This window comes from Chlamydotis macqueenii, chromosome 7, assembly GCF_036417535.1.
Source record: "Chlamydotis macqueenii isolate bChlMac1 chromosome 7, bChlMac1.mat, whole genome shotgun sequence".
NCBI lineage: Eukaryota > Metazoa > Chordata > Aves > Otidiformes > Otididae > Chlamydotis > Chlamydotis macqueenii.
In genome coordinates this window covers 22,753,447-22,767,310 of record NC_141562.1, presented here as the reverse complement: position 1 = coordinate 22,767,310, position 13,864 = coordinate 22,753,447, and the positions used below count along the sequence as shown (strand labels likewise).

The 13,864-nt window shown below is 37.8% G+C and overlaps 1 protein-coding gene across 7 annotated transcripts in view; it reads right to left on the bottom strand.

The window, feature by feature from the left end:
- Window positions 1-13,864, bottom strand: part of IDE (insulin degrading enzyme) — a 68,276-nt gene that overhangs the window by 52,554 nt on the left and 1,858 nt on the right. For 3 of the 7 annotated variants that reach the window (XM_086751838.1, XM_086751834.1, XM_086751833.1), the window contains exons 2-5: window positions 12,930-12,961; window positions 5,172-5,356; window positions 1,605-1,812; window positions 653-822 (exon numbers count right to left, since the gene is read on the bottom strand). In XM_086751838.1, coding sequence (XP_086607964.1) covers window positions 653-822; window positions 1,605-1,812; window positions 5,172-5,331 — 538 coding nt within the window. In that variant the 5' untranslated portion in view covers window positions 5,332-5,356; window positions 12,930-12,961. Of the gene's footprint in view, window positions 1-652; window positions 823-1,604; window positions 1,813-5,171; window positions 5,357-11,405; window positions 11,573-12,929; window positions 12,962-13,864 lie in introns of those variants that run through there. The other 4 variants (XM_086751835.1, XM_086751836.1, XM_086751839.1 and 1 more) reach the window with 2 other exon arrangements.

Genomic DNA, 13,864 nt, shown 5'->3' with positions numbered 1-13,864 from the left:
GGTTTGACCAAAACTATGGTATCTTACTTTATTGGTTTTTAAATTGAGGTTTTAGGCGTTTTAAATTATTACTAAGCATTCTGTGAATAATAAAGCCCGGAAAAAAACCCTAGAGCCATAAGACTGGGATTTATCCAAGACTGTTTCATTTAATCATTTACTACTGTTGTGTTTTATGCTTAAGGTTTTGTTTTCATATTCTTACTCAGTAATTTTTATGGTTCTTTGCTGAGCTTTCTGATTTGACCTAGTCACTCTCATGTAGCCCTAATGCAATGCTAGTTAGCAAAAAGAGCATGTGGCTAACAACAATTTAAACACAGTTCATTCACTTTGTTACGTACAAAGACTAAACAGTACCAAATTACGACAAATCCAGTAATTGGAAAACAGCATTCACTGCAGTAATTATCAGAATCATAAAGGATACTTCATCACCATACTGGAATCCCTGGATCACTCTGTTTCCTATGTTTTTGTCTAGCTCTGTTTGGTCTATGATGTGGAAAATGTGATAAAGCACCATAATAAACATGTATGGAGAAGAAAAAAAGATAATTGTTTCAGTCTGTCTTTAACAATTTAAAATAAACAATAATACTATGTATGTTACACAGGACTCCAATGGATGGGTAATTATATTCTGACAAACCTGTTCCAAATTTACTGAAGGGATGATTGGGGTTTCCAGTAGCCTTCTCCAACTGAAACAACCTCCAGGCATCATTCATCAGATTCTTTTCATGCTCAGAATCAACAGCATTCACTTCCCTGTCTTTGCAGCTTTCATCAAACAAAGGGCACAGGAAAAACTGGGCAAATCTAAACAGAAAAATTTTAATTCAGGTCAAGATCACTGCACTTAAATGGTAACAGAAAAGTATGAAGCTTGGTACCTCCTGAAAATAGCTTAATAGGTTCTTTTTTAAATGCAAACTTACAAATTCTGTAACTGTTTTGACACTGATTCACTATTTCTCAATTTCTTTACCCATAAATGTAGACCACAACATATTCATCACATGAGGTACTACAAGGATCAAGGACTTTGCATCATGATTCATACACTGAAAATTTCTAAAGTTTAGCTGCAAGAGGCTCTTAATCTCACAAATCAAATCAGTCTTGTTACATACAGGGAAAATCCACTCTTCACCTCACTGACTACACACCTTTCAATTTCCGTCCCCTCCCACAAAAGGCAGAGATTTCAGTGAGTTCCGTTTAGTAAAAGGCATCCTAATGTATTTCTATATTTCTCCCTTCTTTTGCTATCAATGAAATAAGGATCCTATGGGAAGCATAGTATTTGATTATACAGTCAGAGTATCTGCACAACACCTAAGTTCATGATCATATTCTGTGCCCCATATTTCCAAAAATATTCAGTGTAAACACCACCTTTAAACTTCACAAATTCTCCTTCAGTAAAGAATTCTGCTAGTTGAAAAAATCTGAGCAAAATTTTTGAACTGAAAAATATCTGGTATCATTAACAGAAGACAGTGCTCTCAACTCTTTAATATCATAATGGCAAAACTACCAAAAAAAACTTATACGCAATGTCAAATAGGATCTATATAACAACAAGAACAAGCGTTTACCTGTCTAGTGCACCTTCTAGATGTTCATGTGACACATCGAAGTAATAGTTGGTATGTTCTCCACTCGTGAAAGCATTTGAGCTCCCAGCATGCTCACTAAGAAATTGGCTATACTCATTCTCTTTTGGATATTTCTTGGTTCCCAGGAACAGCATGTGCTCACAAAAATGACTAAGCCCAGCAATGTTGGGGGGATCAGACAAGGATCCTGCAGGAGGAAAAATTTCACGTAACCATTCACAAAAAGTAATACTAAAACACTGTCTTTTAAAATGCTTTACCACAGAATCACAGAATGGTTTAGGTTGGAAGAGACCCTTAGAGTTCACCTAGTCCAACCCCCCCACAAGGAGTAGGGACACCTTCCACTAGATCAGGTTGCTCAGAGCCCCGTCCAATCTGGTCTTGAACATCTCCAGTGATGCTGCATCTACCACCTGTCTGGGCAACCTCTTCCAGTGCTTCACCAGCCTCATCATAAACAACTTCTTCCTTATGACTAGTCTAAATCTACCCTCTTTTAGTTTAAAATCATTACCCCTTTTCCTATTGCTACAGGCACTGCTAAAAAGTTTCTCCCCATTTTTCTCATAAGCTCCCTTTAAGTACCGAAAGACCACTATAAGGTCTTCCCAGAGCCTTCTCTTCTCCAGGCTGAAAAACCCCAACTCTCTCAGCCTTTCTTCACAGAAGAGGTGCTCCAGCTCTCTGATAATTTTTGTGGCCCTCCTCTAGACCCCCCCTCCAAGAGGTCCATGTCTTTCCTGTGCTGAAGGCTTCAGAGCTGGATGCAGTACTCCAGGTGGGGTCTCACAAGAGTGGAGTAGAGGGGCAGAATCACCTCCCTCAACCTGCTGGCCACACTTCTTTTGATGCAGCCCAGGATGCAGTTTGCCTTCTGGGCTGCAAGCGCACATTGATAGCTCATGTCCAACTTTTCATCCACCAGTACTCCAAAGTCTTTCTCGGTAGGGCTGCACTCAATCTCTTAATCCTCTAGCCTGTACTGATACCGGGGGTTTCCCCAACCCAGCTGCAGGACCTCGCACTTGGCCTTGTTAAACCTCATGAGGTTCACACGGGCCCACTTCTGAGTTTGTCCAGGTCCCTCAAGATGGCATCCCGTCCCTCAGGCGTGTCGACTGCACCACTGAGCTTGGTGTAGTCTGCAAACTTGCTGAGGGTGCACCATTAAACAGTACTGGACCCAGTATGGACCCCTGAGGGACACCGCTTGTCACCAACCTCCATCTGGACATTGAGCTGTTGACCACTACCCTCTGGATGTGACTATCCCACCAATTCCTCATCCACCAAAGAGTCCATCCATCGAATCTGTATCTCTCCAATTCAGAGAGAAGGATGTTGTGGGGTACTGTGTCAGTGGCCTTACAGAAGTCCAGATAGCTCTTCCCTTGTCCACTGATGTAGTCTCTCCATCATAGAAGGCCACTAGGTTGGTCAGGCAGGACTTGCTCTTGGTGAAGCCATGCTGGCTGTCTCAAATTACCTCCTTGTCCACTATGTGCCTCAGCATAGCTTCTAGGAGGATCTATTCCACGATCTTCCCAGGCACAGAGGTGAGACTGACAGGTCAGTAGTTCCCAGGATCCTCCTTTTTATCCTTTTTAAAAATGGGTGCAACGTTTCCCTTCTTCCAGTCAGCAGGGACTTCACCTGGCATGACTTTTCAAGAATCACAAAGAGTGGCTTGGCAACTACATCAGCCAGTTCCCTCAGGACTCTGGGATGCATTTCATCAGGTCCCATGGACTTATGTATATTCAGGTTCCTCAGGTGGCCATGAACCTGATCTTCTCTTACAGTGGGAGGGACTTTGCTCCCCCATTCCCTGTCCTGCAGTCCATCCACTCAAGAGGTGTGGGAAGAGGGGTTATCCGTGCAGATTGAGGCAAAAAAGTTGTTCAGTACCTCAGCCTTCTCCTGATCAACTGTTAGTAGTTCACCTTCTTGCTCACTGAGGGACGTATACTTTCTTTGATGTCTTCTGGCTGACATACTTGTAGAAGCCCTTCTTATTATTCCTTGCGTCCCTTGTCCAGCTCAGCCCCAGTCGTGCCTTGGCCTTCCTGACCCTATTCCTACACAACCAGGAAGCATCCCTACACTCTTCCCAAGATACCTGTCCCTGCTTCCACCACCGGTGTAGTTCCTTCTTGCCCTTATATTACAGTATTATATACATATTTTTATATATACAATTACAGGCAATTGTATCAACTCTGTAGACGTAAGCAGATGCTTGTGCAGCTATAATGAACTACACACAATCTTAAAAAAAATTTTAAAAAATTAGAATGAGTAATCGAACCAATTAGTGTCTCAAACTGCCTCTCCAGATCAGCCTGCATTGCCTTATAGAGACAATTTTTCAATTGAAGTCCATGACTCAATCTGTAAAGACACGGCAGATCACAATGTTCTGATTTCTATACCTTGACTTTAGTAACCACACTGTGTTAAAAGGCAGCAGTTGCCAACCACAACTAAGGAGGTATTTATCCTGTGGTTTATAGGACGAGTGATAGCCTGTAATTGCCTGAACACAAGCAGCTATTGATGATCAGCTAGTAGGTATGAAGGCAGATAAATTAAGACAACAATGATGTGCAGGAATGGATGCCAGAAACGTGGGAGTTTGAGTTTGGCAGTCCTGCTTTGGAGTGTGCAACAATGTGCAATGGGAGAGTAGAGATGAAGGCAACAGACATCTCCTCCAGCACATGTGCAGGAACTGGATGCTGCAGTTGGCTATTACTGTCATAGTACCTAACAAAACCACACTTCAGGGATCCTCTGAACCAGATCATGATTTGTGACAGCTATCTCCATAATAAAAAAGGGCAGAAGTTTTCAGAATTACTCTACTACTTCTGTCCTAACACCAATAGCAGCAAGAACTCCCAACTACAAACACAGCAAGAGTATGCTTAGCTTATGTGTGTGTGCATTACACTTCCCAAGCAACCCAGAAACTACACAAGCTTGAGAAGTACCTCAGACATAAGAAAAGGCTTCAATTATTCCAAAGAGCCAAAGTAACTGCCTTCCCTTTCTATTTCCAGTATTTCTGCTTGTACACTTAAGTATCATTGGAGTTAGGGAGTGCCTCTCCAACTCCTCCAGCACTACAATATTTTCTCACCTCTACACATCAACAACTTACCATGGAGGGAAAAGAAAAAAAAAAAAAAGAGACAGGAAAAAAAAAAAAAAGTCTGACATGACAGATGGAGCTCTCTGAGATAATTGCACTCACACCCGCCCCTTTTCTGCTTACAGAAGATCTTTCATAACATGAAACTTAATGGTTAGAAGAGGTCTTTCTACTGACTGAGCTACACTTGAGTAAACATAGAGTACAATAAGAAAACTTAATTAGCGCTAATAATTTTCAACTTGATGTGTTAAAGAATTAAATTCTAAATTACAATAAAAGGCTAGGCTGCCAACCAGATATCGCTCCTGTCAGTTTATTTGCAATTAAGATACCAAAACTTAAAGCACTTTATTAATGACATAATGAACGCAACATGCATTAAATACCTATGTGCACATCAAGTGCTGCTGAAGACTTATCTGTGGTGGGGTCACTAATGAGAAGAGCTTTAATGCCATTTGCCAGTTCGAGTCCACGATATTCTCGTTTATCTTCAGGTGATTTGATAATTTCATTTGTTATTCTCTTAATAGCTGGGTTGTTCATTTTGTTGTCTGTCTCTTTGTGAAACCTTAAAGAAAACAGATTAAATTTCTCTTACTATTTTTACTTCAGCTCTGCTAATATTTTAATATTATGTTAGAGACTATTGGAAAATACTGACAGCAGAGATACTGCTGTTAAAACAAACAAAAAAAAAACCCCGAAGACCAAGCAACATGATAAAACTACAGATCACATAATTGAATGTTTCAAGTTTCATATTAAGGGTAATTAAAAAACACTTAGTGAACAAATATCCCCTTATTCAATTACAATGAAAATGAAATGAATTGAAGCATACATCACTATCTAAAGTATACTTTCAAGCTTCAGGAAAATATTTCATGTCTCTGAATTGGGGGTTATATTATGAATGTTGTGACGTTGTGATTGTCAAATAAACAAAATTTTACTAATAAACCGCTAGGTTTGTACACTCAAGCAAGAAAGGGTGACATCATTTACAATATTGCCATAAAAATACAAACACACTGCAGAATTGCTGGGATAAACAGGAATAGACTGTCTCACGCGTTTAAACTTCTGCTATTAGTTTAACAGACATACTACGCAATACGCTTCTTTAACGGCACAATTTTGAAATGCTAAGAAACTAAGTGATTCTGAAATTATAAACTTTGGTTATTCAATTCTATAGTTTTATCAAATGCCAAGTGAAAAGGTGAGACATTGAGACTTGGTTATTTGGGGAGGTAGAGTGGAACACCGTGGCTGCACGTTAAAAAAAAAAAAAAAAAAAAAAAAAAAAAGAAAAGGGGGGGTGGTGCAAAAAAAGCACCACCACTCCCCACCCCTCCAACAAACTACACACACACACACAAATAAGCAAACCTCAGAAACCGGAAATCAGAGCGCTATGCTCTGAGCCAATCATGCGGTGTGTTCCTGTACGTAACAGCCACTGAATTCTAACTCTGTTTTACAGGAAGGGTTTCAAAACGGAGCCTGTTATAAATATACAATACCAACCAAACTCAACATTTTCCTGTGGTGAAGTGTTGCTTGCCGTATTGCCAAGTAACTTACTAAATAAGCTTCATTAGTCGGTGCTGAACTAATTTCACTTACAAAAAAAAACAGACGTGAGTCTAACTCCCCACCACAACACATACACAGAGGCATGAGACATTTTGTATGGTCCTATTGGTATCACATAGGTACCAAGGAGTTTCACAGTATTTACTTCTCCATTTTCAGGTTGCATAGTTCAAGGAACTTCATCCAAGTTTTAAGACTACATAACAGCTTTAAGACCATCTATGATGTGGAACATGAAAGACTGTACAGTTCTAACACTCTAGCTAGCAAATGAACTGCATACTCAAATGTTACCAGACACACAACAAAAAAAATCCTGAAAATAAAAACTAATTATATATTTTATTTACAGCTTAAAATGACAAATTAAAAAGGGAGTCAGCTAATAAAATCTCCTTCCTAAAATACTGTATCATTCCCAAAATGGGAAGCTGTTCTGCAAGCTACTGACCCTCTGGATTATCTCCTTCCCATTTATTCATGTGATTCTATGGTATAAAAACGACAGCCAACTTGAAGCCAGCAGATGCACAGTCATCAGATTATAATGAGGCTGACAAAGAGCTCATTATTAACAGCGTATTAAGAATAGAAAGTTTATGAACATAATGTCTACAGCAGAATCAGTGAAAAACAGTGTTTCACAAACAGAAAATTAAGATTTTTACCTGTGACAGAGTGAAAGTTTGTATAAGACTGGATTTATGCTTGAGGAAGGAGATAGGTAAACTGGAGAAGATATTATTATTAAAAAAAAAAAAGTGAAGTAAACATCAGATCTTTGAATACTTTTGAAAGAATTAAAAAGGTTATTTTGGATATAACACGTCCTTATATGAAAGAAAGCAAAATTACAAACAGAAATTATAATTCAAATAAAAAATAGAAGCACCAAGTACAGAAAACATCAATGAATAATCAGAATCTCAATGTCTCTAAACAAAAGCCATAAACAATACAAATGTGCCACTCAACGCATTTTAGAAGGAAACACTTCCACTAGTAAAAGATGGTTCTCACACTATGAATTATTTTTTTTTAAAGTGCAAAAGTGCAGTCAAATGTAATCACTAAACAGTAAATCAAATGCTGAATTCAAATTTAAATTTCTACATTCTCATTTAAACCTGTCATTTATCCCCTAGTTTAACCTTGTATTCAGGCTAATCCTGCTTGGCATATCTACAGGCTTCCTTCCTCTGAAAAAATGCAGATACCATTCAAAACCAAAAGATACTCCTAATACTGCAACATCTATGTTTCTCTACATCAGCAGCAGATATAACCCATGCTTACGATTTAAAAATGCTTCCTTGTTCAGAGTCCTAAGTAGAAATACTCTACTAAACTTAAGATACTGTGTAAAATAGTATTTTTCATAGATTAAAATCAGTAACTAAACTGTTCTTAATTGTATTTCACTTGCACACAATTCTATTGGATTGACAAACGTAAGTATGTAGGACAGCAAGGAGGTCTCTGAATCTTTCGATTTCACCTCTGCTAAGGAACACCTATCACTTTATTTTCAGCTGAAATATTCCATTGCATTCAGATACTAGTTACTTATCATAAGATGCACTATAAACTTCTCAAGTTTTTTTTTTTAATGTTATATAATTTCCTTGTCATCTGATATCTCCTTGTTATTTCTACACCACGTCATTAAGTCACAGAACTTTACTGTTTGTTCAGATGACTCATCTTTCCAATGTGATTCATCAAATTACGCAGCTTCTGTGAAATCTTAAGAGATTTCAACTGATATCTTGTGTCTTATTATCATTCTCTACTTCTGCTTCCTTCATAGGCTGCCTCCAGTTTGGTAGTTGGATTTTAGTACAGGAAAAACCTATAATTCTCAAAAGGTCAAAATCAGTAATTAAGCCTTCAAACCAAGGACTTAAACTTGTACCTCCGTCTTCATTGTTATTTCAATGGGCACTGTGAATGCAACGTTCTCCTCAACTTCAAATGGGTTCGCGTGATCAGCCCACAATTATTTCCCTGCAAACTAAGCTGTAGTACTACAAAATTCATATCAAATCAAGAGTAGATCAACTACACAATAATCCTGGAAGGCAGTGCATCAAAAGGACAAGACCTGCTTAAGTACCATTCCTCCTGCTGCTATGTTACTATGATACATTAGCTAGAAAAGAAAATTTCACTTAAGATAGAGTATTTATAAAATTACTTTTTCTTAAGGAGTAAACTGAAAGACATAAAATTAAACAGTCCCTCATGACTGCTTTTCTGTGCAACTTTTAAGTCCTCTAAGTGCAACTCCTTTATAACAATATCATGTTCCATTCTTTCACACAAGAACCCTGGAACACGACAAATCACTTTTTGACAATAGAACTGCTTTTGACCATAGGAAAAAAAAAAGTAATGAAAACAGAAATAATTCTATATTTCTTGTAGTTTTTTGAGAAGTAGCTTAATTCCTGAAGTCATGCTCAGATGCTGTCCTGCAGTACATGTGCTGTATCTACTTGCCATGCCATCATTACAGTAAGCAACAAATGCTCATGGTCAGTAGCAAAGAAATTAATGTAAAAACTAGGTACTGTATTTATTGCAGAGCTAATATCCTAACAAAAATGTCATTAAAAGAAATATTCTCACACTACTTTCACAAAACAGAAGCAACAGGGAAAGACCCAATAAAGCAAAGATAGCAGGAACAAATAGAAAGTATTACTGTGGCACTCGGAATTCTTTCACTGGGTCAAAAATTACAGGTGGCAAGGTGACAGTGCTAGAAAGAAAAAGAGAAAAGAACAGGCATGTTTGAACTGAGAGCAGTGTTCCTATTCAACGACTAGGAAATATTAAACATTCTTCCTCCTCAACAAAATTACTTCACTTGTGCAAGAAAAGCACCAGTTAAAACAAGTGCTGAATTTTAAACTATAGAACTTAAAAGTAAAATAATATTCTATTCTTCAAGGCCTCATTTTGTAATCATTTCCAGGCAGGCAGTCCCTCAGAACCAGTGAGGCTCTCTGGGGATGCCAGGATCCACCTGCAAGCAGAGTGTTACAGAATGCGATTAAGTGATATATGATTCTGCCTAACTATTTTAATATTTCAAAGTTATTTTAGTAAACTCACTTTAATTAAACATTAGCCAGTGTAGTCAAATCTAAGTTCAATGTTTGAACAATTAAAGGACCATATTTGAAAACCAATTAACAGAAGCTCCTGAGGGTTACTTCAACGCAAGAATGTAACTAGCTAATAAAAATGTGACCCCCAAAGCACAAAATCCAAAGTGCTTTTCAACAATTTTTTGCCCTGACAGGCTGCACATATTTAAGTCAAATGCTGGTACATAGGTCTGAGCCAGATGAACAGCTATAAATACTAATCAGCTTGAAGTAACCAGAAGAATGGCAACAAACAGTTATCAACTCAGCAGATTTTGATGCCTCCTTTCAGTTTATGCCAGTTGCCTTAAAATTTGGGGTTTCCTTGCAGCTTCTATGCAACTGAATCCAATTTACTTGTATGGACACATCTGTGGATACTGCAACATACTCACTTTAAGTTTACACTTGTATATACTAGGATGCGAATTGTTTCTCATTTTCAACTCATGTTTCATCTGTCTTTTTGATACACTTGATACATTGCGCTGACTGCAATACGATTGTTATTCAAGTTCTGTGTCTTTGAAACGATACAAAAACCACAGTAATGTTCATTCTCATCTTTTGCACCTGTTCCAAGCTCCGTATTTTATTTATATCCATTTCTTTTCTGTGTTTTTTTTCTTTTTTAATTACAAACTTAATTGCCTACCATTTACCAGAGTAAAGTAAAACCTTTGTTGAGCCAAAACCTCTCTCTGCTCTGTCCTGCAAGGAGCTACCACTGATAATGTGTTCTCTGTATTATTTACTAACCCATTCTGGTTTACACTTCTTAGTTACTTACATGAAGATTCCTTCAGCTGCCAACACCTGGAGTGAAAGAAGTGCTGTGTGCTTCGGCAGGAGGCCCAGTGCTGCAGAGCTACCAGACAGAGTTTCCTCACTTCTCTTACGATAACACTAAACTGAGCACTCTGGAGGAGCCCAGGAACTTCTTCAGTTGGAAGCTCATGGCTTTGCAACAATAAAATAAACCTCCATTCTTCCACAGGCCTTCACCCCTCCTCTTCGTCTCTTGCACTCACCTCTCCTCACAACAGCAGTAGAATGTCATGGCATTATGACATCCTTGCATGTGTAACAGTGACACTATCAGTAAGTCAACCAACAAACTACCTCCTCTCAACTTATCGATTCACTTGTATGCTATATTTAAAAATTATTTTTTAGACTAAACTGTAGGCAGTACAGGTTTTTTCCCAAAATCAGACAAATGTTTTTACTGAGTTGTTACCAAGAACGTAATAAAAACAATGGAGCAGAGAAAGAGCAATCTCAAAAAAAAAAAAAAAAAAAAACAACCAAAACCAACAAAACCAAACCCATGCAACAAATTAAATCAACTTAGGTGACCATTACCAAAAAGGATACTTCAGGAGACTATCTATAACTCTTTCACGTTACAGGTTCACCAAAAGACAAACTTAGCAATCCTTCCTTTACATATTTAGAGATTAAAACAGTTCACATTATTCAACATCTATAAAGCATCAATCTTCTGTGAATTTACTTGTCACAAAGCTAGAGAATGTATAAGATCCCAACACATTCCTGATGCTGATCTAAATAAATCTGATTGCATATACAGGCAGACAGACTGCATAAGTAGATAAACTGTTCAAAATGTTAATGTTATATCACTTTTAAACTCATCAGGAATTCAGCATATTACTTCATACACAAAAGCTCCAACTACAAAGACCTACAATGATTTAATCAGTGCTACCAAGTTATTAAGAACAACTAATCATGCCAAATCGGGCATTTCTGAAGATTATGAATATTTATAAGGTTTTGTTATGTAGTTCATTTTGAAGAAATTCTGAAGTCTCACTACAATTAAAGCATTTTCACAACCTCGGTCTGTAGCTTTCTGCCAAGTCTGTAACTGACTCGGAAAACTCCCCGGTGGGGAATGGGGACGGTGGCCAGGGCAGATGCCTGCCATGCTCTCATTCCCAGAAGGGTCCATCTTCTACAGCTTCTAGATCACAGCAGTAAAACCTGGTCTGCAACAGGTTTCACTGCCAATGTGAGAGCAGAAACTGGTGTTACACACCAGTGTACAAGAATTACCAGTAACATTAACGAGACAATACCACACACAAACTTGGCAAAAACAAGGGCCCTGGTAGCTTCACATGTAAGATCAAGCCCCAGCTGAGTAACTGGCCTGAGCAGCAAAATTATGTGTGTTTTCAACAGTCTTGTGTTGGTCAAACAGGATAGGATATACAATCAAGACACCATAAAGCTAATTTACTGCCCTAAAACCACATTCCTTAACTTACCATTCCACATTTTCCAAAGCACTGGATAAAAAAGTCAAACAAAAAGGCAGAACTTTATACAATCTGATTACAGACATAGAAAAAAAAAAAACAGTAACAAGTTTTTAAAGATTCCTAAATCACATCAGCTTACTTTTCCTATCTCTTCAAAAATTTTCCCAACCAGTTAATCAAAACACACACACCAGGATAAATAAGTTTTATCCAGGTTCACCAGAAACAGAAAACAATTGAAATTAATCTTTCCTCAGCATCTCTTTGCTTCAATTTTTTATAAGATTGCTGAAAATTAAGCAAATTCCAAAAGGGTTTTGAAGCTATTCATTATCTGAAAGATTGGTTCTTTTAAAGATTTAAGTAAAATTCTCTGGTTTTAATCTTTAGATTATATTATGACATACGATCTTCAGAATTATTTCACAAACCTGGCACGGTATTTCAGCTTGCATTGTTATTTTTATCAGTCTCAAACTGCCTGCTAAGAACAAGACTGATACGTCTAGTTTCTGTGTTATGCGACCAGCTGCTTGAAAGTGTATTTTACTCATTTTCTTCAGAAATGTACTCATAAATTCAATTAATTGCTTTATGCATCAAATAGCTGCAAGCCAGAAGTTCTCACCCTCTCTTCCTCCCTCCTTGACATTTTTCCACCACCCTACTGCTGCAGGGCTTGGTCCACCACCACAGTGCAGCAGTGCTGTCTAGTGCACGGGCCTGCATACGTTAGGAAACATAAAACTCGATGCTACAGGAGAGACCTCTGTGCTTTATTCTGTATTTTGATGTGTATTTCATACATTTTAACTGCAAGTAGCACATCAGATTGCCCAAGACTCTTTGTAAAGCCAACTCACTTAACACTTTATGCTACCATCTGTCTCATACCCTCAAAAAGAAAAACTTGTGAGGTCTGAATTAAAAAAACAAGATGAGACTAAAACTTTAATTATACTGCATAACAACAAGAAAGACACAGAAAGATGAGAGAACTGTCAAGAAAATCTGATCCAGCAACAAAAACAGAAAGAACTTTAGGATTCTGAATCATGAAAAGTACTGTAATCTCACATTAAAAGCAATTGCTTACCTAACACCAGAGCTTTGACATAACCAACAGACCTGTAACAAAGAGCAGTTCACAAGAGTCAGCGGTGTGTTTCAACAAAGGAAGTCCTAGCTGTTCACCTATTTTGTGTTTCAGTTTCTATGATTCTCGACAATTCAATTTAGTTCTACAATTAATGTTCTAAGTAAGTTCTCAACTCTAGAGCATTTTCTCCCATTTCAATTTTTCAGGTAAGCTATAGTTCTGACACCTCCCAAAAACAAGTTGCAGGTCAGATCTAAACAGAAAGCTATAGCGAACCAACTTGCAAACAAGCTCCACCGAAAACCACCTTATTACGCATATACAGACAGTCCTATCTCGCAAGCATATTTTATCAACTTACAGACACCATAAAAGCTGAGAACATAAGGATGCTCACTGGCAGACCATGCATATCGAAATACTTCACTAGACACAAAACCAATTAAATCAATTCTTCTACAGACATTTTTTTATTACACACTTTTTGACTCCTATCTTGTGAAAAGATCGATATATCGAAATCATTATGAAAGCATCTAATACAACAGAATTAATATATCAAACATATCAACCCAACATGTGATCTCTCAAATGGTCTGACAGTATTTTTAGTAAATTACATCTAACATAACCCGCAACGACCCCTAGCTAGGAGCCTAACACCTTCCAGTTCAGTGAAACACTGGAAGTAATGAACTTTTTGTCCTTTCCCTCTTTCTTCTTCTGGACCTAACAGGGTAGGGAACTACTTTTGTATTCATGTGCAAAATAAGTTATATCCTTGACACTTCGATCAAATTCCCAAAGGTACCACTTCATCTAAGGGACTAAGCCATAGCCTGACAAGCAGCTGAAGACAGAAAGGAGAAAGGGAGCAAAAAAGCTTGCAAACATGCAAATATGAACCCTTATAGGGACTTCCCAAGTAAAAT